Source organism: Rousettus aegyptiacus, unplaced genomic scaffold (assembly GCF_014176215.1).
Source record: "Rousettus aegyptiacus isolate mRouAeg1 unplaced genomic scaffold, mRouAeg1.p scaffold_m13_p_6, whole genome shotgun sequence".
NCBI classification, from domain to species: Eukaryota; Metazoa; Chordata; class Mammalia; order Chiroptera; family Pteropodidae; genus Rousettus; species Rousettus aegyptiacus.
Window position 1 is genome coordinate 25063848 of NW_023416309.1, and position 27965 is coordinate 25091812.

Consider the following 27965-nt stretch of genomic DNA (forward strand, 5'->3'; position numbering starts at 1 on the left):
TTCAGGTTATAAAGACTCTTCTTCAGTGTTGGCAACACTACCTTATACACATCTCAGTACTTTAGTAAATGATCCATTTTTAAATGTGATCCAAGACAAAACCTAACTTCTAAATTCTCTTCTATAACAAAGAACCAATGTATATCATCCTTCAGGCTGATTTAGTAAACAGATAAAAACCTAAAGCAATAAAATTTATGTAATTAGTGGTGATTAATTAGCCAAATCAACAGACCTCAACTCAGAATTTGGAATTAATTTTCATGCAAAATTTAGTTTTGATCCTTATAAAGTAATTTTTTTAAGTCTTTAAGTAATCAAGGCAAATAGTAGAAAAAGCATTTTATTTATATGGAAAAAGCTACATTAAGATCTGTAAAAGGTGTCATTATAATATTGCCTATACAGAAAAAAATTCAAATGTGAATAGCAACAAATAAAAGTTATACATCTCCTACTTAGCAGTGCAATTAATTCACATTGCAATAAAGTTAAGTCAAGTATAACAAAATCAAAACAAGTGTTTCTCCATAATCAGTATACTGAGAATTACAGTGTAAAGATCATTTAGGTTTAAGAAATCTGCAATCGATCTACAGAATACCCTAAGGGAGACAGACAGTTAATTCATTTAATTATCAGCTGTTGGGGTTTTCAATACTGTTCACAGGAAAAAGGTAATGACTTGACATACATGTAAATAGAATATATTTAGTCTATACAGTAAAAAAATACAAATTATAAAGTGAGCTAACAAAGAATGAAATCTGAATACAGATTTATAAAACTGACAACACAGACAACACATACAGTATTTCTCATGTAAAAACATCTAGTTCAGCAAAAAATAATTTGGTTGCTTTTCAGATGCACTGTAGATCTTGTAGCTGAAGATGCAGATGTCCAAGGATCTTAAAAACCATAATAAATGTCTCTCTCAATGCATACAAAATGATTAATGCTCTCATCACAGTCTTAAGGGTATTTTTGGAGTTTGTTTTGTCTTGCTTCAGAAATACATTTAAAATGGGTAAAAATCAAAGAATTTCATGGTACAATGAAACAGTAAACAGTGCTCAATTTACTGCTAATATTGAAAAAACCTAGATTTTACAGTACTCTGGTATATATGAAAATTTTTTAGATTTTACATTGCATATTTCTGAGTCCATTCTCTTGCGTGTCTGTTGTATCTGTAGGCATACAAAAGGGATACAGTAAAAATATACAAATTGAATCTTTTAGAAGATCTAGCTGTATAAAATTGTATACTCTACCTTCTTATACTTCATTGCAAATAATCATACATATACCATTTATTGGGTCAATGTGACTTAGGCTTCTGCATTAATAAAACAGAGTGGATAGTTGATTTTTTTTTAACTGATGGATTTCTCTACAATCTACATGAAAACACACCTAAATTATAAACAATAAAATGAAAAAAGCAATTTCTAACAAAAATCTGTAAAAGATAATGGGCATTATTTGTAAACTGCAAATGAACTGCGGGTACCAGAAAGATGAAGCTGCCTAAAAACTAGGTCAGTTTGAGGGTTTAGGGATAACTTCTTTTCCTGGGAGAAGATAAGGTATATAATATTTAATACTTTCCAATTATCAAATTCTTTCATTTTAAATTTACTACCTAGACTCATACATAGTTATTTCCTACCACAAACATGATATACTATCCAAATGCAGAACATATATTGTTAAATCATAAAGGATTAAACGGTATATGGGAAAAAATAAGATTTTTTTTTAAAGATTAATAGAGTTTATAAAGAAGGTTTACTCTACTAGAAAGATAAATAAACTTAATATAAGTATAATAAGCATAACTAAATATACTTAAATATATTGATACTATTTATATTTTGGCAGAATACACAGAAATACATCCAAATAGAAACTAATATAAGTTAATACTTACTTTTCTTTGTCTGATTTATAAATTTGTGCAATATCTGGTACTAAGGGGTCATCTGGATTAGGATCACAAAGTAGAGAACATATGGACAATAAAACTAGATTTAAAAGAGAACATCATATTAATGATCTTTCTATACATTACACAATTACATATGTGAAAATGGTTTCACTGAATATAGACAATGAACTTATAAAGAAAACAAAATGAACACATTAAATTACATTTTAGACTAACTATAGCTTGCCACAAGTATTTTTAATTCTTAGAATTATAAAATTACTATATAATGTATATAATATAAAATTATTATAACTTTTAAAGTTTTAAATTCTATTTGAATTTCTATTCATTTAAAAAATGTTAACCTCCAAAGTAGCTAACCTTTAAACTCAAGAGTTCTAAATGAAAATATGTTCACGTAACACACACATAACCCAAATGGTACAAAATAAAAAAATTTTTAGAATGGCATCCTAACTTCAGATATTTCTTAGAGAAATTTTTGTATTTGAATAAGAAAACTGTTCATTTTTTTTATTCCATTTTAATGTAGAAAATCTGTGTTGTAATCAATTCAAGGTAAAGTAATCAAATTACAGTCAACAGTCCAAATGATTTGGACATTGTGCTCATGTACTTTTTACTTTGGCTTAGTGCTATAGACCATCTACGAAAAAGGAAGATCTGTAAGATTTTTTTTCAATGAATCTTTTATTCCATATACATTATTTATATTGCATGCATTTAAAAACAAAGTGAATAATAATTACATAACTTGTATATTTTAAAATATAGATGAAAATTGAAAAAGCTGTTTCTTGCCACGTTATATTGAAATACTAATGCAAACAGCTACACATACATAGACACACACATCTAAATATCTGATAAAGGAGGCAACAAGGACTCTGGTTCCTTGTTGGCTTCTATTGCATGCCACCACTTCTGAGGGGGTCCGTGGAATCACTGGAACAACCTTCCATCTTCGGTCTCCTCTACTATGTTCTTTTATCTTTTCCTACTCTTACAAATCCACAGGTGAATTTATAAAGCAGAACTGATTATTAAATAACACGGAAAGGGGCACTAACAATTAATGAAAAAACTAATATTTTAATTCATCTTCCTTATTGTCTGTCTGCCCAATAAAATTTCAAGCATTATATATTAAATCACAATTATCTGAACTTACGTCTCTAGAAAGTTTTTATACTAAACACGATAAAAAGCAAAATTAGACATTTAAAATACAAAAAAGTAGAAACTGTACAAATGAGCAGGTATAAGCTACCTTATAAAATAAACAAAAGGGAAGTTCCTCATCTCTCCACTCTTGCTGCCAAGAGCCATGAGCCCTGATTTCACTAGTAGGCACAGATATCAAATATTTTAAGATAAGGAAAAAGGAATAGTTAACAATCATTTGAGTCCTTGCCATGTGCCAGGTGCATAGTGACCCTATATGTAATACTGTAATTCCCATTTTACATATGAGGAAATTGAGGTTGTTTGAAACTATTCTTAAGGACATTTAACAAAAGAAAACAAAACTAATTATTCTTCATAAAAAGCTATCAACATTAGATGGTAAGTACTCAACATCTGGCAGTCTGTCATTTCTTTTATATGTGTGAGAACTTAACTATTTATGCCAAATGAATTACATTTAGTGATACCATTCCAGGAAAAAGTATATTAATTTGAATAACACTTTGACACAGACTCTTTCCTACATGTAGTGTATAACAATTACACTACATAAAAAACTTTTTAAAAGACACTAGAATCTACATAAACATTTTATACAAATATTTTAGGTCAGAAAAACTGCCATTCATAAATAACCTGAAGGGCTATTACTCATCTAAGATTTGAAATAATTATGGCTGTGGACCCTGCATCCTATAAATCTCATCACTGTTAAAAACAAATTACATATTTAGGTAGCATTTTCTTTTTTTAATTTTAATGACCCTCGATTCTACACTGGGATCCTTTAAGAGAAACGATTTTCTTAAATTTTATAAAAAGGAAAACTACCAAGTTACTTAAGGGACAGATGCTGAAAACAGTATTTTGCAACTCTCAGGTTCTCTTCTGTTAGATAAACAAGACGTGAATTAAGAAGGCTGGCACAGCAAAACAGTACTGGATAATAAAACAAAAATGGCTTCAGATGGCCTATGTACACATCTGATAATTTAGTAAAGAAGAATGCTATACATCTGTGAAAGTTGAGAATTCACATGGATTATCTATCAGTCATTATAACAATGCTATTGACTATTCAAAGTGTGACTAATATATGTATAGCATTATTCTAAAGCGTGAAGTCTTTCATTTAAAATCATTTGTCAGCCTAATCTGATATTTCTTCTTAGATGAAATAAAACAGATGTAAAGCTTTAATCATTATGTTAATAATTAATTCCATTTAATGATTGTGACAACTGGCGCTAAAATCTGACATAGTCCTCCCTCCTTCCTTCCCTCACTCCCTCTGTGTGTGTATGTGTGTGTGTGAAGCCAAAACTAAAGGGTAAAATGTCAAGAGGCTTATCCCCCAATTTCTAGCTCTAACATTTTAAATTTCTTTTATTTCAACATTTAGCCCTCAAGTTAATTCCTAAAAGCAAGAGAGTAATATAAGAGCTATGAAAGCAAAGCAAAATCAAAGCAGGAAGGAAAACAGTAGATTGGTTTTTTAAACTTTGGTCCTTAGATACTTATGCTGTATTTTTTCTGTCTCAAGGTTATCAACCATTATAAATCTGATAAATGAAATTACCTTTTGATACAGTCAGAGCTGGTGACCATTGTGACCTCAGGATATCAAGACAAATACTTCCATTACTGTTTATGTTTGGATGATAAATTTTTGTTGTAAAAGCAATCTAAACATAAAACAAAACAAAATAAAAATGTGACAATCCACGAATCATGAACAAAACAGAACCAATTTGCTCTAAGATAAAATGTGACCCTAGTAGAGAAATGTACTCAACACAAACTGAATGAGCATCTACTTCGTGCACACGTAGTTTTAGCTACTGAAAATGTGAAAGCAAATAAAGTCAGTTTCCTGCTCCCCGTCAATAAGAAATTGAGAAGTATTTTGGAGAGTGCAATAAATGAAGTCTGTAATAGCTGGTATGACTGGTTGAGTGGTACCTGAAGTAATTAAACATGGCTTTCATCATCCCTCAAAAAAATACTTTTTTATTATTATTATCAGTGGTATGCAGAAGTGATACTAGGATCTAAAAATAGGGTGCTGACCCTGTTCTAAGGGAAAGTTGAGAGGCCTCAGGTGGTTACCTGTCCTAAGAAATCTACCAGAATCTTAATCTTCCATAAGAGTTGCTGTTATATCATTTTAAAATCATTTTATATATGTGCGTATATGTGTTAATCAGGTGTTTTTAAAAATCTAAAATAATTATTTCCTGAGTGACAGGATTGGTTAATGACATTCTCTCTCCTTGATAGCTCCATCATTTGTTTGTTTCCTCTTTATATCTAATCTAAATTTAATAAGAACATGTTTCTCTCTCCTACCACTCTAAATAAAGAGATTGTGTCATATTTACTTTTGTATTCCTAATGTAATAGAACATGGTAGGTGTTCAATAAATGTTTTTAAACTGAACAAAAAAAAAACAAAAAAGAAAATAAAAAATTAACTTTGGAAAGATAATCTCCTGAATAGAAATGTCTGATTCTTGACCATAAAAACTTCCCAAACTACATATATCTAATTAAAGAGAAAAAGAAAGTAAGGAATTTATTTTATGCCATAATAAACACTGCCTTTTGTTTTACAGATATAATACAATATTTGAGTAAGAAAGCATATTTTAGGTTCAGGACTTTACAGAACAGTTGGAACATGCTAACTGGTCTTGGACATCATAAAAATACCTTTGGATATATTTCTGACATAAAAGTCACAACAATCATAAAAATAAAAATACCTTTGGTGGTTTAAAAGGATAGTCTGTCGGAAAATGTACAGTGAGAAAGAAGACTCCACCTTGATATGCGCTATCAGGCTGAAATTACAAAATATCTGCATCAGTGTTTGATTAATATATTTATTTGGTAACCTAAAATGATTCCCCCCTCCAAAAAAAAAAAAAAAAAAAAAAGAAAGAAAGAAAGAAAATGTCTGTTTGAAAACCATGCCATATTTTCATAAGTTGAAATTATTTACCTTGAAAACAGGTTTTCCTTTGCAGGTATGAAGAAGGGTTTTCCAACAATCATGACATCATAGAGTTTAAAACATATTACAAATAGGACACATGCAGTGGTGTGACTCACCCAAACAAATATGTTTATAAACACAAATTTTTTAAACATCAGTATACACACAAGACTGCTGTGAGAAAAGAATAATTTTCTGCAGCAGTAATCAGTATTTTCAAAAGAACTGGGGCTAGTGTTTACCTTCTTACTTATAAAACTCAAGTTCTAATGGTCCGTTTCAGGCAAGTATGGAGATGAACTGAACTAGTTATGAAAAGGACTTCAAATCTTCACTTAATAGCAGTTTACAAAATAATGTGGGAAATGCAAAAAAAGCCCAAAACTAATAAATTCAATATTCACGGAATTATCAAATTAGGAATCAACTTAACAAGAGGAATTTAAATTTGGTCATGTGTTTTTATGGCGATTAGAAAATATAGTGTTACAAGCAAAAGGAAAAAAGTTAAAAATTTTAAAAAGATAGCAAAAATACCTAAAATTTTATTTTAATTTCTTTGTATTTAATTAAATTTATCATGTTTATTAACATCTTGGTAGTAATAGAAAGATTATCATTACTTTCTTCTTAAGTTTCTGCATACATATTAGAGGCAGCACTGTATAATTATTCTTACTATATATATAGTTTAACTCTAGTTCACCGAAAAATTATAAGTAATGTAGAAAATATAGGTTAATTACAACTGACAGACATGGTCTGCTTAGATATTCAAATGATACTAAAGAGCAGCATGTTTATATTACTAAAATAAAGGGAGTATGAGTAACATAATTGTAACCATTTACTACATATAATTCACATAAGAAATATTTTTGAAGGGTTATAATTCAAATGGTACAGATGGGCCTATAAATGATGGTATTTTGATTCTTAGTAAGCAACAAAAACAAACAGAAATAACTAGATTCTTAGTTGTTGTTTAAATAAATACATTGTATTTTTACCCTTTAAAAAGCTAACTTAAAATTTAGTGGTATGAGACACTAGCCTAGGACTCCTCTGAAATTCAATAATTGTTTTGTTTTTTAAATTAAACACAAGGCAACATTAGAAACTCTATGGCTTATTAGATGAAGCTCTTTTGAGGAAGGGAGGAGAGAATGACGTTCACAGCAACATGTTACCAATGTGCTCCCACCCAGAAAGCAGATTGGAGCTGTCAGTGTCCATTCTTATACAATCAGATTTTTGCTCATAGAAAGAAAGGAAAGTTTGTTTCAAGTCATAACTGCCTTTCAGGTGTAGAAAGAAATAATCTTAACAAAGGTAATAAATGATAAGAGAAGCCAGTCATAAAATAGTAGGTAATTTTGACTTTAGGATAATGCAACAAAAGTAAAACCAGCCAACTCACGAGATGGCAAAAGACCCATTGCAATATTTTATTGGTTCTCTCAAGACCAGGAATAGTAATGAAACTTGTTGCAAACTGGTACTTGTTACTTGTAGAAATTCTATCATTGGATTAATTAGACTTATTTCTGACCTACTAAAACTGTTGATGTGAGAATAATTATGCTTAGTAGTGGACAAAAATAAAGGTAAAAAGGAAACACACAGCCTGGTTGTAAACTGTGGGTAACCCATTACCATGTAATAATCAAAAATTCGACAAAAGAAAACACATCACAGTAAACCTAGCAAGTATTTGCCATCAGTGCTCTAAAAATTATCATGAACACTTTAATCACATTTTGTTTCCTGAGTGATTCAAATACAAGAAAATTCAACCTTAGCCACAAACATCTGATCAAAGGTGAAATGGCAAGAATGAATTATGGCTGTGGGGATTAACTTCATATATATGAATCATACTTACAGGCCCCATAATAGTTGCTTGCCAGTGGAACACTGAAACAAACAAAGGAGGTTTGGAGTCATTAACAAATGTTCAAACCTATATTATTAATGGTAGCAAAAGGCAATAAAGCAAAGCTTACAGTCATCTCCCACAGGTCCAGCTGAACAGTGAGCAGGTGGGTCACGTTGTAGATCGCTTAATTCCTGAGACAAAGAGAAAATGCTTAGGTTAATTCATTTTCCCATGAAATAAGCATAATAGTCCATGAAGACACAAACTATCAACTTCACTTTAAAACCATTTTAGGAAGTTCTATTCAAAATATGAAAACATAAAATACACTCGTCACCGACTGGTAAAAGAGCAAGGAATAAGGTATTAAATTCCTTCATAAAATATCTTCAAACCTTGAAAATATTAAAATGGGTTAAATATTATTTATATTTATTTAAATATTATTTATATTTAATGAATATCAACTAAGGGCAAGTTAATATATATAAGTACTGGTATATGAGAAACAGGTCTTATTCAACAGGTTTATAATCTAATTTGGCAGAGTGAAGACTCACAGGGCTATGGATATTTAAGGAACAACCTGAAGGTTAAATGAAGAGAAAGGAGAGCAATCAGGCCATATTTTGACGCACGCGGATTCATATGCTCTTTCTTGCTCTCAAGAAAGCAAAGATTAGTGGCGGCTAGCATTTACTCAATGTTTTGTCACCCTCACAATCCTCGGAGATAAGTGTTATTATGCTCCCCATGTTCCAGATGAATAGCAAAGGTGACACACTTCACTGTGTGCTCACGTAACTAGCATGTACGGGGTGGAGCTGAGATTCAAACCTTCACAGTCGAACTTCTGGCTTTTTAGTTTCACAAATGTACAAATGTAGGTGACATTTACTGAGATCAGGGAACACTAAAAGACAAGTTGATTTTGGAAGTAGACATTTAGAATCTGTGACCCCTGTGACAGCAAGAGAAAATTTAGTTCAACATACAGGGCTGAACCTTAAAAAAGGACTAGACTAGAAATTGGAAAATTACCGTATATACCTGGTATTTAAAACCGTGAGAGCGATGTAAATATTTTCATGGAACACAAGTAAACAAATAATGCATTTCATCAAATCTAAGATGTCGTTTACTGAAAATCACATCCTTATTTTATATACCAATAATTAAGGAGGAAAGCTGCAATTACTTTTAAGATGCCACCAATTATAACATGCATCCAGATTTTAGAAATGTTAAAATGAAAAAGATGTACACATTAGAATCATTGCAATATGGTCATTACAGCAATGAGTTCAGTATTCTAAGAGGCAAACAAAGCATGGTAGGGAAAGGCTTTCATAAGAAAGTGATATATGAGGTAAGTAACTAAGCCAAGTGCACACTCTAATCTTCCAAATCTTCCAATCTTTTCCAATATACCTTGGTACTTTCATTTTTGGTTTTGTTGTGTGGTTATTTTTTTTTTCCCCCACAGTTGGTACTTGCTTCTCTTCCTGATAAGAATTAACTGAGTTAGTAGCTCCTTCGGTCCAGATATAGTTAAGCAATAAAGAGAAAGATTTCAGTCTTCAATTTAGCAATAGTGGTTAAAAAGCAAGGCTTTGAAATTCAAGTCCAGGTGCCATCACTCACTTGTCACATGACCTTGAGCAAAACATTTTTTTTTCTCCTAATCTTAGTTTTCTTTAATGTAAAGTGGCATTACTACTTTAATCCGTAGTTTCTATAACAAACAAGTGAAATGATACATGTGAGGTGTATAGCAGTCTCTGGCGCACAGCAAGCATTCAAATAAATGCAAATATAATATGAAATTGATAATCATCCAAGTCTCTAGTAACAGAACATTTAACTAGTTTAAATGACTGGGGGAGGAGCAGCTAGTTAAGTCATAGTTCCATTTTAGAATGACTGTGCTTTATTTAAGTGTTCTAATGTGGACTTACAGGAGATTGCTTCTGAAGGTATTCGACGTGGAATTTTTTACATTAGTATAAATGGAACTTTGTCCTTATTTTTACTAGAAAACTACAAAATGAGTCTCTGTTGTAGTTAGAAAAAACTTAATGATTTGCATGTATATATTTTACATAGATAATATGACTAAATCATACACACACACACAAATTTATTTTGTTTACTATCAGAAAAACCTGAAACCATATTTCACTTGGAATAGCCTTGAATCGCGTTCAAATTTCAAATGTCAGTCTGTTCTTGAAATCCCTTTAAAACATTACACAAAATTAAAGGTATCTTGTTCTTACATTTTTGTGCCCTGATTCTACCTTCTCTGTAAGGAGAAGTTAGAGCTAAGGAAGAGAAAGAGAAAATCTAACAACAGAACTGCTGTGAGGCCAGGTTCTTAAGTTGTTTACTGAAAGCTCATTTATTATAGGAAGGAGGCAAATGACAATATATCAAACATTCTTAATAATCACATTGACCATTGCTACGAATAATGGCATTAATGCTTTGGGGAGGAGTCTTCCATATCCTAGACTTTTTATGAAGGTCTAAATTTCTAATGTTCTATCCCTTGTCAAACCATGTGTCTAGAAACCTGCTCTGTTATATTATTTGGAAAGATGCAACTAAAACATTGGTGCACTTGTACAGAATGACCAAAAGAAAAAAAGGTACAATATATAATTACTCTCACCCACAAAAAGACGGATCTTAAATTTGAAAAAAGAAAAATGAAGAATTCTGAGATGTGCTAAGGTGAAAATATAAAACAAACAAAACCTAACAACCAAAAAACCAAAATGCCACCCTTTTTTGCTCTTTGTCTACTCTGTAGCCAATGTACTTTTAGATAAGACACTAGTCTACTCTCTCTGGAAGAATTAACACTGAATTATACAAATTACTCAAGTCCATAGGATCCTCATAGAGGCCAAGGCTCAACTCTGCCATTTCTCATTGCTAATGGAAGCCTCTTAAATTACAGCTTATGATATTGACACTTCTTGAACACCTCTTCCTATTCCACTCCTACCCTGAAATCCAGGATGCACCCTATAGGTAGCCTCCCATTAATTGTTTCACTAGCCCCTTAGGCCTCTTACCTAGGCCTTCATGGCCATGATGATGAAAAGTGAAAGGTTTCACAGACAAAGCATTTAAAATCATTCATTTTTAATTAAATATTGCATTGGGTGTGTGTGTATGTTTGTGTGTTATGAAAGCATAGCAAAGCAAAACAGTGATCTGTACGGAAAACATAAAGAGCAATGTACAGTCAAACACCCACAAGACCATTACCCAAACCAAGTAATTGTCAACCTATCAGGATACTTCCATCCATAGCTTCAGTGGGAAAAAGCATGCCAGTCGCTGATGGAGGGAGTGTAAGTTGAGATACAACCTTTTGGAGGACTGGTAATAACTGTGAATGTGGAAAACGCATACAGTCTCTAACCCAGTAATTTAACCTCATAGTAATAACTGGCCAAATTAGCCAATGATACATACATATATAACAATGTTCAGTGAGGCATTTTTTATACCTATGAAAAACTGAGAATAACCTAATGGCCCATCAATAAGGGAATGGCTTCATGATATAGCCATATTATGTAACACTGTACAGCCATTAAAAGAATGAGATAGATCTCTGTATGTTGACATTAAAGAATGCCATGTGAATATAATGTAGTTTTTGATTGAAAAATACAAGTTGCAGAAGAATGTCCATTAGATTCCATAATATATACACATATTATACATGCATGGAAAATAAAAGAATACACACCAAACTACTAACGGTAGTTATCTCTGGGAGTGAGTTGTCACTTTTTATTTATGTCGTCCACACTGTTTCAATGTTTTTACAGTACTTCTATAAGTTTTTAAAGAAAAAATAATGACTTTTTTCAGGTTCTTATGTGCATTTTAAAAAACATAAAATGATACTGCTTTTTTTCACCACATATACTATAAGGATCTTCTCCTTTCATTAATTTTTTTTTTTTATAAAGACTCAGGAACTGTCACATATTAGAGGGTACATATAGGAAAGAGACAACAGCTAACCCAACATGTGATCCTGAACTGTATTTTCAAATAGGAAAAGGACTGTGAAAAAACTGGTGAAATCTGAATTAGATGTGTAACTTACAGTATTATACTAATGTTCCTTTCCTTATTTTGATAACTGTACTATGGTTATGTAAGTTGTAAATATCAGGGAAAATCAGGTGAAAGGTAATATGTGAACTTTGTATGTTATTTTTACAACTTTTCTGTAAAAACAAAATTCTTTCGAAGTAAAAAATAATGTAAAAAGTTTTATGTATATTCCAAAACTTAGTTTACTATTTTCTTTACCAAGTTTGTTTCTTTTCTTATATTCCCTGTATTTATACTAATGGAATATTAGTCTCCTAGTCACCAGGCTCAAAATATCAGCACTGTTTTGACTCTCTCATCCTTCAAATAGAGTCAGATAGAGTACTATAATATAATCTACCTCAATATCCATTACATTGCTTACCATGGTTACCTCAAATTACATGGTTACCTGAAATTACAGTTCAACTGTAATTACTTTCCAATACTCTACGTATTACCTGCATAACAATCTTTTAAAAGCACAACTCTGTTTCTTTAATTCTTCCACTTGGAAAATTTCAATGGCTCCCTATTTGCTTACTAAAGACCAAAGTCAAATAACAAAGGTCTTTTCATTACCTAGTCCCAACCCTACACTTTCAATTGGGGTTCCCTTCACAAACGTGACCAGTAAATCTCCAAAGACCCCTCTTGGGATTTCTAAAACACTTTCAGGAGGTCTATAAGGTCAAAATTAATTTCATAATAAAACTAAGATGTTATTTGCCTGTTTCACTCTCAATATCTCATCAGTATACAGGGGCACTTTCCAGTTTAATGACATGTAATATAACAGATTGAATGTATTAGCAGATGTGAGAACTCAACTGTCATCTAAAAGCATGACTATAATGAGATCTGAACATGTATGTATAAAATATCGCTCTACGTTTTGTTTTGAAAAATAGTTATTTTTAATAAAAGTGATTTATGTTACTATGTAATGAGTTTATTATTTTTAAATTACTAAATATGTTAAAATTTGTTTTAATTTTTCATATGGTAAATATTAATAGATACAACCCATACAAACAAAAGCTCTTTGGGGCCCTCAATACTTTTAATGTAATGGTGTCCATAGACCAAAATGGAAATGTACAAGTAAACATTACAAAAAATTAAAGGTACCTAGTTAAGTCTAGCCTACTTGGACATCCTCTGTACATGTCTAAATTTTCTGGCCTTCATAATTTTCTTTCTCCTAAAATAACCTCCCTTCTATTTCCCTACGCTCAAATTTCACCCATCTTCCTTAATGGTGGCTGCCTTCTCAACAGCCACTTGGAAAACATGAGTTTTGGAGTTAGACCTGGACGAACTCTGGCCTTGGTACTGACTCTTACTAGTTGTATGACCTTAAGCAACTTACTTAACCTCTCTGAGTCTCAAGTGCTTCATTTGGGAATATTACTGGTATCCTTGAAGGACTATATTGAGAATTAAATAAAAACACTTAAGTAAAGTACCTTGCTTAATACCAGGCATGTGAAATAGATGCTTAATAAATACTAATTTTCTACATCTGTTCTACTAGAATGTCTCTTTGTAAAATGGGGCTTTTATGCATTTTACTCATGGTTCTTTTATAATAATTAGCACAATGTCTTTCTTATAAGTATTTAAGTTAAGCAATAAAATTTAAGGAATAATGTGATCTGTACAGCATAGATACCTCAAATTCCTATCTTTTAGAGATAAAAATGATTAGATCTGGCAATAAAATGGGAATCAATTACTTCCTATGCAGACATGTAACTTGCATACAATAAAATGAATATCATAATAGGTGTTAAGAAAATAGTGCAGGTCATTTAAAAACAATGGGGTGGTCTTTTAAATAAAATGACACCTAAAAATTAATCTCAAAAGAATATTAATTATTAAGGCATTAAAAACACATGCCACTGCCCAACTATTTTCAATTTATGGAAGGTATAATATTCCAGCAAAGTGTCCAAAGCCACACAACATTCCTGTTAGAAATTTTGTTTGGGTTTTTCTGGTTTAGAAGACCTCAAAACTCTAAATACTCCATCCCTATTGTTTATTTAGGATGCTTGCTGACCTACTTTCAGGGCACAGCTTTGGGTTGCTTTTCCTAGAGAAGTTAGGGGTTTGTGCTGAGCTGACCCAGTCTCAAAGTAAGTCATCTTCCAACCACCAGCAATCCTGGGTGACAGAGCTGCCCAAAGACAGAGCTGCAGTTTGTGGGACAGAGTTTTTGTTGTTGTTGTTCTACACTCAGTTTAACCAGGTGGACTAATTATAGCAGAAGTTTATTAAGCACTCCCACATCTTTCCTAATAGAAATTATGATTCTGATTTAACACTCTCATCTCAACTCTATATATTCCCAATGTTTTAAAGGTTTAATTTAATCCTATCAGATTATGATGCTAATAAAAATCCTCGCCAGTCACTGGTCATACATATTTGTTGATGATTAAACTAGAACATGATATTTAAGGAGAATTGATTTGTGGGGAAAAAAATAATAAGATTTAGTTTAAAAGGTATAGGAAAGAGGTCCTCTAGATTGCTAATTTAAAAGTAGATGTGTCTCCAAAAAAATACATGTAAAAGTAGCTATGGACCTCAAGGGTCATCTCTTGAATGTGTTCATTAAAGTTTAGAACATTCTAGGGAATCCAGGAAAGTTTCTCCTAGGATAGAAACATGATATCGTAAGAAACTGGTATAAAACATCTTCACTGACACAAACTACCTTCTAAATAAAAAATAAACACAAATGTGAAATATTAAAAAGTAAAGTTATAAGATCAGGTAAATTCTAAAAAGCCATATGAGTTGCCTCAGAATTTATTTCCTGCTCTACCCCATTAAACTTGTGCCACACTACAAGACTATACTTAAATAAAAACCTTTATTTGTTAAAAGGCAGATTGCGGGAACACAGAAAAACTTAATGACATTTTTTTTTTGTATTCACCAATTATTACCAACAGCATTCAGGGTTGCTGCATTTTGCCACACAGACTGTGTGCATCAACTCCAATGCACGCCATTCATACAAATTTCAATGTGAGTGGGGTCCCCTGGGGCTCTACAAAGCTTCACTACAGAAAGATGCACATACAAGAAATGGACAACATACCCTTTAAACTCAATTTAGGATATTATCATGATTTTGGATAAACAAATAGCACTTCTGATGTAGAGGTAAAAGTGATAGTGTTTGACACCTGAAAGGGACCATAAGCACTTATTTTAACTTTATTCTATCAATGTTTTGAGAATAAAAAGAAAACAATGACAAACTTGGAATTCAAAAATTAAAGTGAAGACAGCAACATTCTGGGGGAGAAAATGAAAAATTTTTCAATACCTGGTGCTATGAGGTCAACTGGGTATCTATATGGAAAAAAAACCTTCCCCGCCTCAAACCATACACAAAAATCAATTGTAAGTAGACCGTAGGTTTAAATATAAAAGGTAAAATAACAACATTTTTTAAAGAAAACATGTCTTTATGATCTTGGAGAAAGCAGAGATTTCTTAAACAGGGCATACAGAGCACTAACCATGAGAGAAAAAAATGGAAATCTGGACTTGATTAAAATCCAGAACATCTGTCCATCAAAAGACACATTAGAAGTGTGAAAAGGCAAGCCACTAAATAAGATATATGTGACAAAAGACTTACATCCAGAATGTGTAAAAATATTCCTACATATCAATTTTTAAAAGGTAGACTTGAATAGACATTTTACAAAAGAGGCTATCCAAATAGCCAATACACATATTGGAAGGGGCTCAGCTTAATTAGTCATCAAGAAAATGCAAATTAAAACAAAAATGCTATGCCACCACGAATCCAACAGAATTGTTAAAATCAAAAAGAAAGAAGTACAAATGATAGCAGAAATGTGAAGCAACTGGAACTCTCACACACTGCTGCTGGAAGAGGAAGAGTTTGATAATAAACACTAAAAGCGTACATAGGAATACTCGATGAGCGAGCCAGCAATGCTACTGCCAGGTATACACCTAAAAGAAATATATAAAATGACATAATGTAAAAGGTGACGACTATCAAATAATGACACATTATAAATCCATATATGAAAAGAACTCATTATACACACTCTGTGTATACATATATTTTGTGTTTATCTGTTTCACTTCCAGTGACTTTTTAAATCCAAAACTAAAATACGTAGTTTGATCCAATTTCCTTCTCCTTTGAGACAAAGGAAGCTTAAAACAAACCAACCTTACACCTAAACATAGATCAAACAATCATCATCAAAGTGGTGAAAGTGTATCCTAGACAAAAGTAGTCTGTGTCAATGAATCAATTTTCTTTGTGAGTCATAAAATTCCAATATGATTAATACTCAAAAACAAAACAAAACAAAACAAAACAAAAACTAGGGTATCTAAATTTCAAAATAAAAATGTAAGATAGAGTAATGAAAGGTACATTACAAGATATTGTCTCTATATCAGGACTGGAACTATAAAAGCACTGTGTCCACAAAAATGTGTGTTTAATAGGTTTATATAGCCTTATATGGTGAAGCGCTTCTATTCTAGTTCAGATTTCTATAACCAACTAAACACAAAGAAAAGTACTGAGAGGTCTGAAACTGAATTTTAAATGGGCACAGATGGCATGTTTATAACACCCCCACAATATGCTGAGTGTTCTCCATAAAACCAACCTAGACACAGTCCCTGCCTCTAGGGGACTTAAAATCTAAAAGTAGATGAGGCAGTCTAATTCAAAGAAAGTACACAAATAAAAGGAAACAAAGAAGGGAATTTAAGAGAAGAGAGGCCTGCATTAATCTCAGCTCCCAAAAGGGTAACAGTCCAATCTGAACAGTGGAGAGTGAAAGCCAACAAGTCAGAGCTGCCTCATTTACCATCAGACTTAGTATGACACTATCCAGTAAATATTCTCTAAAAAATTATGCTGACCAGAGTGAAAATGCTTTGTTGTTTTCTAGCATCAACATTCAGAAGACCTAAATCTCTGTAACAGAAAGAATATATACCCCATTGTGCAAAGGACATTAAACAGCATATGCGTAGGGACTGATTTACAGTCCAAAAATCTAAATTACTGAATCCAAAGCATATGAAAGCATTATTCCAAAAATTCTGGCTCAACAGGCAATTATTAATGTAACACAACTATCTTTATCTCAAAACTCCTAAAACAAAAGAGTAGTTCTTAATGGATTGCATTTTTGATGTTGTCTCTAAAGGGATATACAAGCTATATTTGGTTTGTCTGTAAATAAACATTTCATAGGCTTACAGTTCAGACTCTGATCTCCTCATCCAGTTGACTATTTCAACAGAGAGATGTCAAAAAACTGTCTGAAATGTCTCCAAATACAGACCCTCTTTAAGCCCTTGAATTAAAGTACATCTTTATTTTAAACCATGTAGATTTTCCTGGAAGACTTCAAAATGCTGATGGCATCCAATTAATTAAGTTATAGGAACCAAACTCACTTCAGCAGACTTGTCCTGGCTGCTTCACATTCTCTTTGGATCAGGTGTCTCTGCAAAGGCTGTTTATTTAAAATGATGATGACGATGATGATGATGATGATGATGATGATGATGATGATAATGATGATGATGACAACGATGATGATGATGATGATACAGCCAAATTCCACACAAATGGAAGAAGATGAAGAAAGGAATGATACTATTGACTTTGCCACATGAAGTTAATATTTTTTAAATCTGAACCATAAAGATCACAACTTAACTAAACATATGCAGTCACATTAGGGACATTATCTTCCCAATGCCTCAGACCTGCAACCACTTTGCCCCAGTGCTCTCTACAACAGCCATAATGACTTTCAACTTCCCAAAAAGCCATCTTGCCTATAGTTTAAAATATAGATTCCTTTTAAAGAGAAGACTCTCAATCACCTCCCTTTATACATAATATTTCCATCATGGGAATTACATGAATAAAAATATACTCTACATAAATTCAGGATATTTCACTAAAAACTGTATTTGAATCTCCTTTATTAAGTATTATAGTAAAAATGCATGAATTCCAGAGACCCAAACTCTAAACCTTAGAATCACCATCTGATTCCTTCCTCCCTTCAGGTCCCACCCACCCTCCTGCCCCCTCACATTAATCAGTACCAAACTGTTCCGATTCTCCTTCAGTTCTGATCCCTCCCACTGAAAGGGTCCCAGGAATAAGCCCATCACATAGAAAAACTGAGCTCCAAAGGGCAGGACAATCTGAGAAAAACCAGAGGAGACACATTTTAGAGTAGAAAAAGGTTCAAACCAGGGAGACACTATTAAAGTGTCTGGAACAGACTGAGTAGTAGGAGCTGCAGTCTGAAGAGACTGCCTAGACCACTGAGCCTTGGAGACTTGACCTGAAGTCAAGGATGGGTGGGTTAAGCCAACTCAAAAACACTAAGTGGCACAAACACCCTACAATTTTTCTCGCACACCCCTCTTTCAAATGTCCTAGTTCATAGTTCACATCTTCCTTAAATCTCACTTTAACAAGTACAATGTCTTCACTGACCCATTGCCCTTCTATTTCTCTACCAACACACTGCAGTCAAAATCATCTTCTTAAAGTACCATGTCAAATTCTTTCAATGTTTTTCATTAGCTTTAATATAAGATTTAGAAATCCTTAAAATGGCTTACCAGACCTTCCACCATCTGATTCCTTCTCTCTACCCTGTCTATACCACTTTTCCCCAATGTTCTCTGTACCAGCCATAATGACTTTCAATTCCCCCAAATGCTATCTTGCCTGTAGTTTCAAACATCACTTCCTTTTAGACAGAAGACTCCGAATCACTCCTCTCGCTCTCGCATGCTTGCTCTCGTGCGCTCGCTCTCTCTCGCTCTCTCGCGCTCTCTCTCTCTCTCTCTCTCTCTCTCTCTCTCTCTCTTGCTTTCTATTTCACTCTCTCACTTAATCATTTTACTTATTTGACTTTTACCTTCAGGTCTCATCTTAAACATCATTTTCTCAAGGAGGCTTTCTTTGACTCTTTCAAAGGGTCCTTGCTATATTCCCAGAGAACTCTGTACTTCCTTTTTCATGACATCTATCAAATTTATAATTACAAGTGAAAAAGAATCTCATGTTCTATGAGGGCACTATGATTAAGAATGCTACTGCTTTATTCAAAACCTTCAATGGCTTCCCAAGACTTCTGCATTAAGTGTACATTTCTCAGCATGGATCTTCAAGGTCCTCCACAGTATGAACTCTTATGGTCTTCTATTCCTTGAATGCTTCCCAAAAGCAGGATTAACTGTTTCTTCCCATAAAGGCACAGACTTTCTAGTGCCTTCATTTCTGTAGCTTTCTCCATGAACCTGGCTTCTCTGTCTTTAAAAATGCTACCCTTTCTCCCAAACTTATATCCAATTTCATTTTCCCCACATAATTTTTTCCTTAATTTCCCCAAATAAATTTAGCCTCTCCCACCTTTGACTTCCTTCCTGCTAAATATGTTGTACTTCTTTTTTATGGTATTCTCCTATATCTACACAGTTGTTATGGTACCTTTATAACCCTTATTGGTTTTAAATTTCTTAGGTAATGCTAGTTACACCTTACTTTTCTATGTACCTCCTTAGTCCATTTTGTATATGCCTTATATGCAGTAGGTGCTCCATAAATGCATTAACTTGTATTTGTGTAATCCAGTTGTGTAAGGCAGTTGTCAGAAGATATGGATAAAACGATCTTTAAAGTATAAAAGACACCTATGAAACGGATGGAAGCTAAATGAAATTAGAAAAGCATATTGTTACCAGTACAAAAACAGAAATGTACCTTATTTGCATTATATATAATTGCTCTTTAATCAGAGTAACACATCCTTAGAAACTCATTAATCTCATACATTAAGATGCCAACATTTAATTCAATTCTGACATATGAAAGCAAATAGAATTTTAACTCAAGTTTCATATAGCAGCAGAGTACAAGTGTCGCTGCTCAATATTTATTTTTGTGTCCATTTTTGCTATTGGGTGAACAAAAACAAAGAGCAAATAACATTATTTAGGTGTACCTAAAATTATAAATCAGATAAGACCATACAAATTATCTAGTTCAATCCATCAAATTTCTAGATAAAGAAAATAAAGGCGTTGAGTTTCCTGGACAATGTCACAGTGCTAGAGCTAGGACAAAGGCTCAGGACCATCTGATTTCCACTCCAGCACTCTTCCCACCCCAAAACAATACTCACCTCAAGGCTGCACATTATTCTCAATCAACATTGGCACCAACATTACTCAAGTACCGAATTGAAGCCATTTGCACTTTTCCAGCCATGCTCAAGAGAAACAAAAGTGTGAAGCGTGAAGGAAGGAGAAGGAATTCTTTTTATCTTTTCCTAGGAGCCTAATATCTCATAAAAGGTTATAAACCAACACTACTTCATAAGGAGAGTGTTTGAGTCCAAAGATGTTTGAGAGGCCAGAAATACATGATAGAAAATTATATATAACTTTTCAAAATATGTAATAGAATTTTTACACAATGGAATACTCAACAGAGAGCATTTCGAATGCTACATTATCAAAAGTTACTATTTACTTCATAGTAACCAAGAAAAATGATACTTCAGGGAAAAAGGGAAAAAATCAAAGAAAAAAAGCTGGCAGGCTATTTCTTAAAACCTACTTAAAACACAAACATACCTACCAATATTTATCAAAGATTTGTTATTAGGTATCATTTCTTACAGCTCCATCCCTAATAAGTGACATATAATAGTCATTTAATAAGTATATGCATAATAATCTCTTAATATCGCCCAGTACTATTCTTGAATACTGTGGTTGTATATCAGTAACTATAAAAAGCTGCTACTTGTAGTAGAAAACAATGAACATTGACAGTTTGTGTCAAATAAAAATGTTTCCAAGGTTAGAACATTTTACATTATATGTATGTGTATCTATATAACTGCATGTTTTTATGTATATATATGTTCATTTGCTCTCTCTATATGTGTGTACATACACATATGTAAATTTATAAAATATGGGATGTATTTTTGACAATGTTAACTTTCCCTAAAGATCTTATGCTATGAAACAGTGATTTTCAAACTTTTTTTACAGTAATTCATGATTAAAAAAAGATATCACCCTACTATACATACCACAGGGACATACATAACTAAAAACGAGTTTCATGAAATAATACCACCCTTACTATAGCCAAAGCTCTAATATTCTCTGTTCCATTTTTTAAAATGTTGGTTGTGATCCACTACACTGATTTTGTTACCCTGTTCTGGAAGCTCGTAAAAGTGGAAGAAGACACTGGGAAGGTGTAAACCTTAGTTTGGCATTCATTCCTTAGGAGTAAACTAGACTCTACGGACACCACCCAGAAACTGGCAAAATGCAGCCTAGAAATTATTAAACATGGTTCACTCAAAAGCTATGTTGAACACCTGAAGTGCATTATTATGGAGTAATAAAGTAAACAATACAGACCATATTCTGGGCCATAAAACAAGTCTCAAAAAAGTTTAAAGAAGTCAAATGATAATACATCTTCTCTGATTACAGTGGAATTAAATTATAAATCAGAACAGAAAACAATCCATAAAATCCCATATATTTGGAAAATAAATAATATACTTCTAAATAACTCAAGAACCAAAAAAGAAATCAAAAGGGAAATAGAAAGTATTTTTAACTAAATAAAAGTGAAAATACAATATATAAAAATTTAGAGGAAGCAAAACACAGGCCAGAAGTTTTTACTGGTCTAAAAATGAAGAATGAGCTCAGGCCATGAGGTCTGCTTGGTTCCCTCTAAAGCAAATCAATCCTAAAGCGGGTGGCCACTTAGAGTCAGAACCATCAGATTATCTTTACTACTACAGAAGTTTAAGGTGAAAGAACTAACTCCCCACCTCATTCCTATTGGAAAGGCTTTCCTAAATCTGAAAGACGAGGAATCTAATAAGCAACGCGGTGTCACTAAAGGAGAAGAGCCACACAAACAAGATAATACGAACAGAGAGCAGTGGGGGAAACATCGGGAAAGAGGCAAGACAGGAAGCTACAGAGCATGGTGTTGATCTGATGGGCAGCACTGACCTGCAGGCTTCAGTCAGGATGGTAGCCTCCTCCCCATACTAAGGACAACTCCTGGAACATAGGAGCCTCTTTAATACTGCCTAATGTGTGTAACCGAAACCTTCATAGATTCGTCCCAGAACCAAATTAAATGCAGAAAAACCACAGCTTCTCAGAGGCCATCTAAACCAATATAAGACAGAAATAGAACCTGTTTTGCCTTCAGACAGATGTTCTGAGGTGGCCTGAGGACTGCCCCCACCCCAATCCCCAAACCCCGCAAATCTGGGCTATATTACATATCCTAGTACCTTTTATTCCAGCATCACAGAGTTAAGAGAGAGGACAGTATCTCAATACAATTCAATGTAATATCAGTTCATCCAATGTTTAAAAAAAGGTGGGGTAACAGGAGCTAATACATTGTAGGTAACAATTAACTCAGTTTGATGGAAAGTATTAGGCTTATAATTTTGATTAGTGGCACTCATTAAATATATGTTTTCTGTGTATTTCAGGGAACTAAAGTGAATAAGAATGCTACTCTGCTTTACTGGAGGCAATCCCACATTCTGCAAGGTTTGGTTTTTATAATATGTGCCTGGCTTCCTAAAATAGGCATAAACAGCCTTATTTAGATCTATGCTATTTATCTCTACAGAGAAGGAACCGCAGAACTTTTTAACTATTAATAGGTTATCTTGTCTTTTTATACCTTTGTTGTGATGAAGAAAAAAAATGCATGGTACTGGGGGCAAAAGGAAGACTGAGTTTAAATAGGAAGTCTGAGTTTTAATCACTTTCTTCCTTTCATCTCAAGGCAAACCATTTACCTACCAAAAAGTATAAATACTGTGTTACTCCTTTTTAGATTTTTATTAAAAGTTATATCCTTCTTTAAGAACCTGGAGTATTAGATTTAATCTTGTAATGTGAAAGTCCTCCTAACACATACATGCAATCTGAACAGCTGACTACTATTCAAAGCCACCATAAGAACTAAATAAATGGCTGTATCAATTCATAAAGTTTTCTCAAATGAAAATTCCAGCGAAATGATACTTTGGACAGAACATTCATGAATTTTAACCAATTTTTCTAAATCCTTTTGGAGAAAAATTTAAGTGATGGAACAAAGTAAACAAAGTTATATTATTTCTTTATTCACCATGTTAAAAGGTCTAGTGTATACTACCACAGGCAGAGATTTACAATGCATAATCAATAACGAGTGATGTGTCAGTGAAAATGATCAAATACGCCAAGGACTTAATAATAATACCACTTTACATTTTTACAGAAGATTTCAGTTTGCAAAGCACTTACATCATAAACTCATTTGACTCTATATGACCTTCAATTTAAGTACAATAGATATAAGATACGGGTCCTTCTTGGATAAGAGAAGCTTTGCAGTGAAATGGTTAATAGCATGTAATCTAGAGTCAACAACGAGAGCTTGGAATCCTAGCACTGCCACTTAGTAGATATGCGACTCTGAGAACATTACTCGACATTTCTGTGCCTCAGTTTCATTATCTGTAAAATGGGAATAATAATCATTTATACCTCCAGGACCCACTAAGAATTAAATCAATTAATATATGTCAAGCACTTAAAACAGTGTCTAGCACAGAGTAATCATTATATATTATCGCACTGGTTGTACTTATCAGAAACATCATTGTATGGACAGAGAAACAAGCTAGTAAGTCAGAGCCAGGAACAGAAACCAGAACACCTTCTCCTATTTGATACTCCATCCACGAAGGGCAGGGTGGTGGTGGTGGTGGTTGTTTTAAGTATTCTAAGGTTTTCCAGACTGACAAACAGTTTAATGTGGAATTACACAAATCAAAAAATTCAGCAGCTTAAAGCATTTAAAAAGTTGTATTGTTATCTATGTTAATAAATATCTTAATTATTTAAAAAAAAAACAAATATTCCATTTCAGGGACAGAATTATACAGTAAGGAATAGTTATCTGTGTTGCTATATTTGCAACTCTTGTTTTACTTTTCAAAAGACAGACTAAAAAGGCAACAAGCCTATCATATGACACTGTATTAGTATGATGACCATTACTTCAATGTATCAAGTAAAAATAACCTAGAAGGAAATACAGTTAACTTTTGAACAACTCAGGATTAGGGGCACCAAGAATTACACAGTAGAAAATCAAAACAGTGTTTAACTTTTGACTCATCCAAAACTTAAGTTATCCCTCAGTATCCACGAGGAATTGGTTCCAGGAGCCCTCCCCTGCCACCCACAGATACCAAAATCCATGAATGCTCAGGTTCCCTATGTAAAATAGGGTAGATCAATGCATACAGTGGCTCTTTCCATACACAGACTCCCAACTGTAGACTGAAGACAGGAATTTATTGGGAAAAAATCCACACATAAGTGGACCCGCACAGTTCAAACCCAGGTAACTCAAGGGTCAACAAATACTAAGATGATCATAATGTCTGTATTATAATTTCTTTTTTCTTCTGGTTTTCAAAACATTCAGTATGTGATATAACATTCATAATTTAAAAAATGATTTCCAAAAAGTTTATCAAAGATTGAAAATAGTATTGATAGAACACTTAGAAATTAACTCTAGAAAATAAAAGATGCCCGGCTGAAAATTGCCCTCTTTTTTTCAGACATGTTTTAGGTATCTTTCCTCAGACTTTGTTTAAACTTTTTCCCTTTAGTGACTTAGGTGACTGTGATAACATCTTCCACTGTATCTAAAAATAGGGCATGGGTGTGTAAATTTATGAGCTGACATGCAAAATTGGCACTGGAAGACTAAATTAGAATATTAAATCATTCAGCATACTCAAGTATAAAAATATATTTTAAGCGCTGATACTTGAATGCTTTTTATATACTGTATATACAATTTTAATTCAACCACATTTAATATTTTCATATGAAGTGAAGAAATATGAAGTCATGAACTTTATAACATTCTCAAATATGTCAAATCACTTAAGAGATTAACCTGGACAAGCACTCCTCTGCTCTAGGCCTCAGGTTCCTTCTTTGAATAATGTAGGTAGACTAGAACAATCTTCTTTCTACCCCGGCCCATCTAAGGGATTCAACATCTCTCCTACATTTACAGCAGTGAGGACAGGCTGAAATTGTCCCACAGGTGATTCTGATACATGACCTTAGAAGCTATGCCCTTGACCCTACCCTCCACTCCACCGGATCACTGCAGTTCTCTGAGGTCCTGCACAACTCTGAAGTCTGTCAACTGGGGTACAGGAAAATCACAACCCAATGACCTGGAAGATATCTGACAATGTTAGTACTTTAATATGCTTAAAAAAGAAGTGCCCACAGTTAATAGGCATCTTCTTTTGTCGGAACACGCAAAATTCAAATAAGAATCTGTATACTGATATCAAGAGGGCTTCCTAACTGTTCATATACCAAACAGCACACCTTATCTGGAATCGGCTTCTAATCAAAAAGGTGAGTAAAGAAGGAGGAAAAGTGGGGAGTCAAACAAAATAATACCCCCTAAAGTTTGATGGAATGGTTTAAACATGCGACTAATGGAAAGGCAATTTGTGCAAGTCAGCTTTTCTGATAACAGAAAAGGAAAGCCAAGGGTTGACAGGTAGAGATGCGATGTTATGAGATCTCCAATTTCTTCTTCCAAATATCAATTTTTATAGGTCTGATATCAATTCTACATAAATGATTTTTTTTTTACCAGACAACTCTATTATATGTAATAAGTAATAACTACTAAAAATATGGTTGGGCATATGCTATTTTATAAATATAAGCAAAATAAATTGGTTCAGCATGGTGATCAACAATTGACCAGTATACGGTATTTACAGTGTCCATTTTCTTTGAATGTCTATTTACTGTAGACGAATCCTACACTATTTAAAAGCTATTGTATGTGCAAAGTCTCTGAAAAATTCTCACGACTAGGAAAGAAGGAAATGGAATTTTACAGCTTTCTTGGAAAATGTGTGCTGTTTAAGCGTCAGGTAATATTATACCATCATTAATAAGTATATAAGGCATGGCAAAGATTCTGACGGGGGCTTCAAAATTAGGATTATCTATATGAAAAAAAATGGGTAAGTGCATTATCTCCAAACCAGAAAACATATTAATAAATGTTGATTATTAGCTATATGTTCTAAAGCAAGAGGACCCTTAAATGGCACAAAAAATACCAGTGATCCAAAAAAAGAAATTGGCTAGCAAACTGCTGTCCTCTGCACCAGAAGATGCCACCAGTGGGGACTAAGAATATAATGCATACATCTCTATCACTACTCTATTGATTCACGCCTGAAAAAGTTGATAAAAATTTTCAGTAGGCATGTATTTCTTCTTACAAAACATGCTGTCCATTGTTGGTTTAACTTGCTGAAAGCACTCTCAATTTAAAAAACAAATTCTCAATGTTCTCCACATGAACTATACCTGTAAAACCTAAAACTTGTGTTAGTGAACAGACCAATAAATAACCCAACAAGAAATGAAAGTGAACAGAAAGAAAATGTCCCAACCCCAGTTTTCTAAGATACTCACATTTGAAATGGCAGTAATAAAATTATGCAAGAGAAGGCAATCCCTTACACAGATTTGGGACAGATAAATATTTGTTGAATGAGTATATACATTTCTTCCTCATTCTATACCCATGTGTCAAAGCATCAAACAGTTTAATTTGTGGCAGTTTCTATTGTGTTTCTAACTTTATACATAAGTTTATCATGAGGGGGGGAAAAAAACCTGTTTGGCTTGACTCACCATGAATCACAGCCAGGAGGTCATCTTGTTGTGTATCAGCAACTATGTTTTCACTACAGCTATGTGACCTGAAGTGGCAGCAGGAGAAGCACCAAAATAGAAGAGGCAAGAGGCTTCTCCTGGCTTCTCGGCCCCAAATGGGCTTTTCCAGCCCATTCGGGCATCTGAGCAAGAGCCAACCGCAGAGGAGAGAAAGAACAAATCCAACAGCTCCGAGAAAAGCTGCAGGCCCACCACACCTTCGTTGCCCTCCCCGGGAGTCGGGGGAAAGCAAGAACATAAAAGAGACCGGGCGTAAGAAACAGTGTGGAGAAAACAGCATGACAGGGGCCAAAACTAGCCCGATGTAGGGCAAAAATCCCGCGGTGACCGTGAAGCACAGATTTCAGGAAGGTTTGGAGACCGAGGAGGATCCATCTCCCTACGGGGGCTCCGGGCGCAGGTCCGGCGCGAGCGCGCATCGGGCCCCCTGCCTCCGAGCACCTCCAGCTACCTGGGACCTGCCCCGTCTCCTTCCTCACCTGTCCAGTGCCCGCTGGCCCGGCTGGCGTCTCCGGGCGCGGGTACCCGCCCGGACCCACCTTCCCATCCTGTGCCCTCCCAGTGCGTCTCTCGGGACCACCGCCCCGGGTCAGTGCGGGCAGGAGGCGAAGCCCGCCCCGCCGCCCCAGGCCTGTCCCCACCACTCACTTTCTGAATCCGCTTCAGCGCCATGGGTCAGGGAGGACGCGGGGACACCGGCCGGCGGGGGGCGGCTGCGGGGCTGGGGCGCGTGGGGTGGTCGCGGGCTCGGCTCGCCGGCTGCTTGGCTGGCTCAGCGCGGTGGGTCCCGGCTCGCCGCTCGCTGGCTCGCTCCCGGCGCCGGTGCCTGTTCCGTGTGCGCCCGAGCGCGAGTGTGCGCGAGTGTGCGGGCGGGGACGCCGGCGAGA

The 27965-nt window shown here is 34.2% G+C and overlaps 1 protein-coding gene across 8 annotated transcripts; it reads right to left on the bottom strand.

Moving 5' to 3' along the window:
* Positions 1-327: 327 nt before the first annotated feature.
* Positions 328-27961, bottom strand: UBE2D1 (ubiquitin conjugating enzyme E2 D1). 8 transcript variants are annotated; one of them, XM_036222826.1, is made up of 7 exons: positions 27727-27956; positions 17638-17696; positions 8150-8213; positions 5911-5988; positions 4725-4830; positions 1937-2030; positions 328-1215 (listed from the first exon to the last, which is right to left on the bottom strand). In XM_036222826.1, exons 3-7 carry the CDS (start codon positions 8153-8155, stop codon positions 1104-1106), a joined length of 396 nt encoding a protein of 131 aa, XP_036078719.1. In that variant the 5' UTR covers positions 8156-8213; positions 17638-17696; positions 27727-27956; the 3' UTR covers positions 328-1103. The 8 variants fall into 8 exon arrangements, with proteins under 8 accessions (XP_036078719.1, XP_015983137.1, XP_015983138.1 ...); XM_016127651.2 differs by lacking the exon at positions 17638-17696 and adding an exon at positions 8029-8060 and having other exon boundaries at positions 27727-27955; XM_016127652.2 differs by lacking the exon at positions 17638-17696 and adding an exon at positions 8029-8060 and having other exon boundaries at positions 328-1204; positions 27727-27954.
* Between the last annotated feature and the right edge of the window lie 4 nt (positions 27962-27965).

What these genes read in the sequence shown, in the direction of transcription:
- UBE2D1 (XM_016127651.2), bottom strand. Translation starts at nt 27,750, where the DNA reads ATGGCGCTGAAGCGGATTCAGAAA. An exon ending in ATCCTTTTAAACCACCAAAG is followed by an intron (nt 4,831 to 5,910) that starts GTATTTTTATTT and finishes TTTTATGTTTAG; the next exon opens with ATTGCTTTTACAACAAAAAT. An exon ending in TATAAATCAGACAAAGAAAA is followed by an intron (nt 1,216 to 1,936) that starts GTAAGTATTAAC and finishes ATATTTTTACTG; the next exon opens with TATCCCTTTTGTATGCCTAC.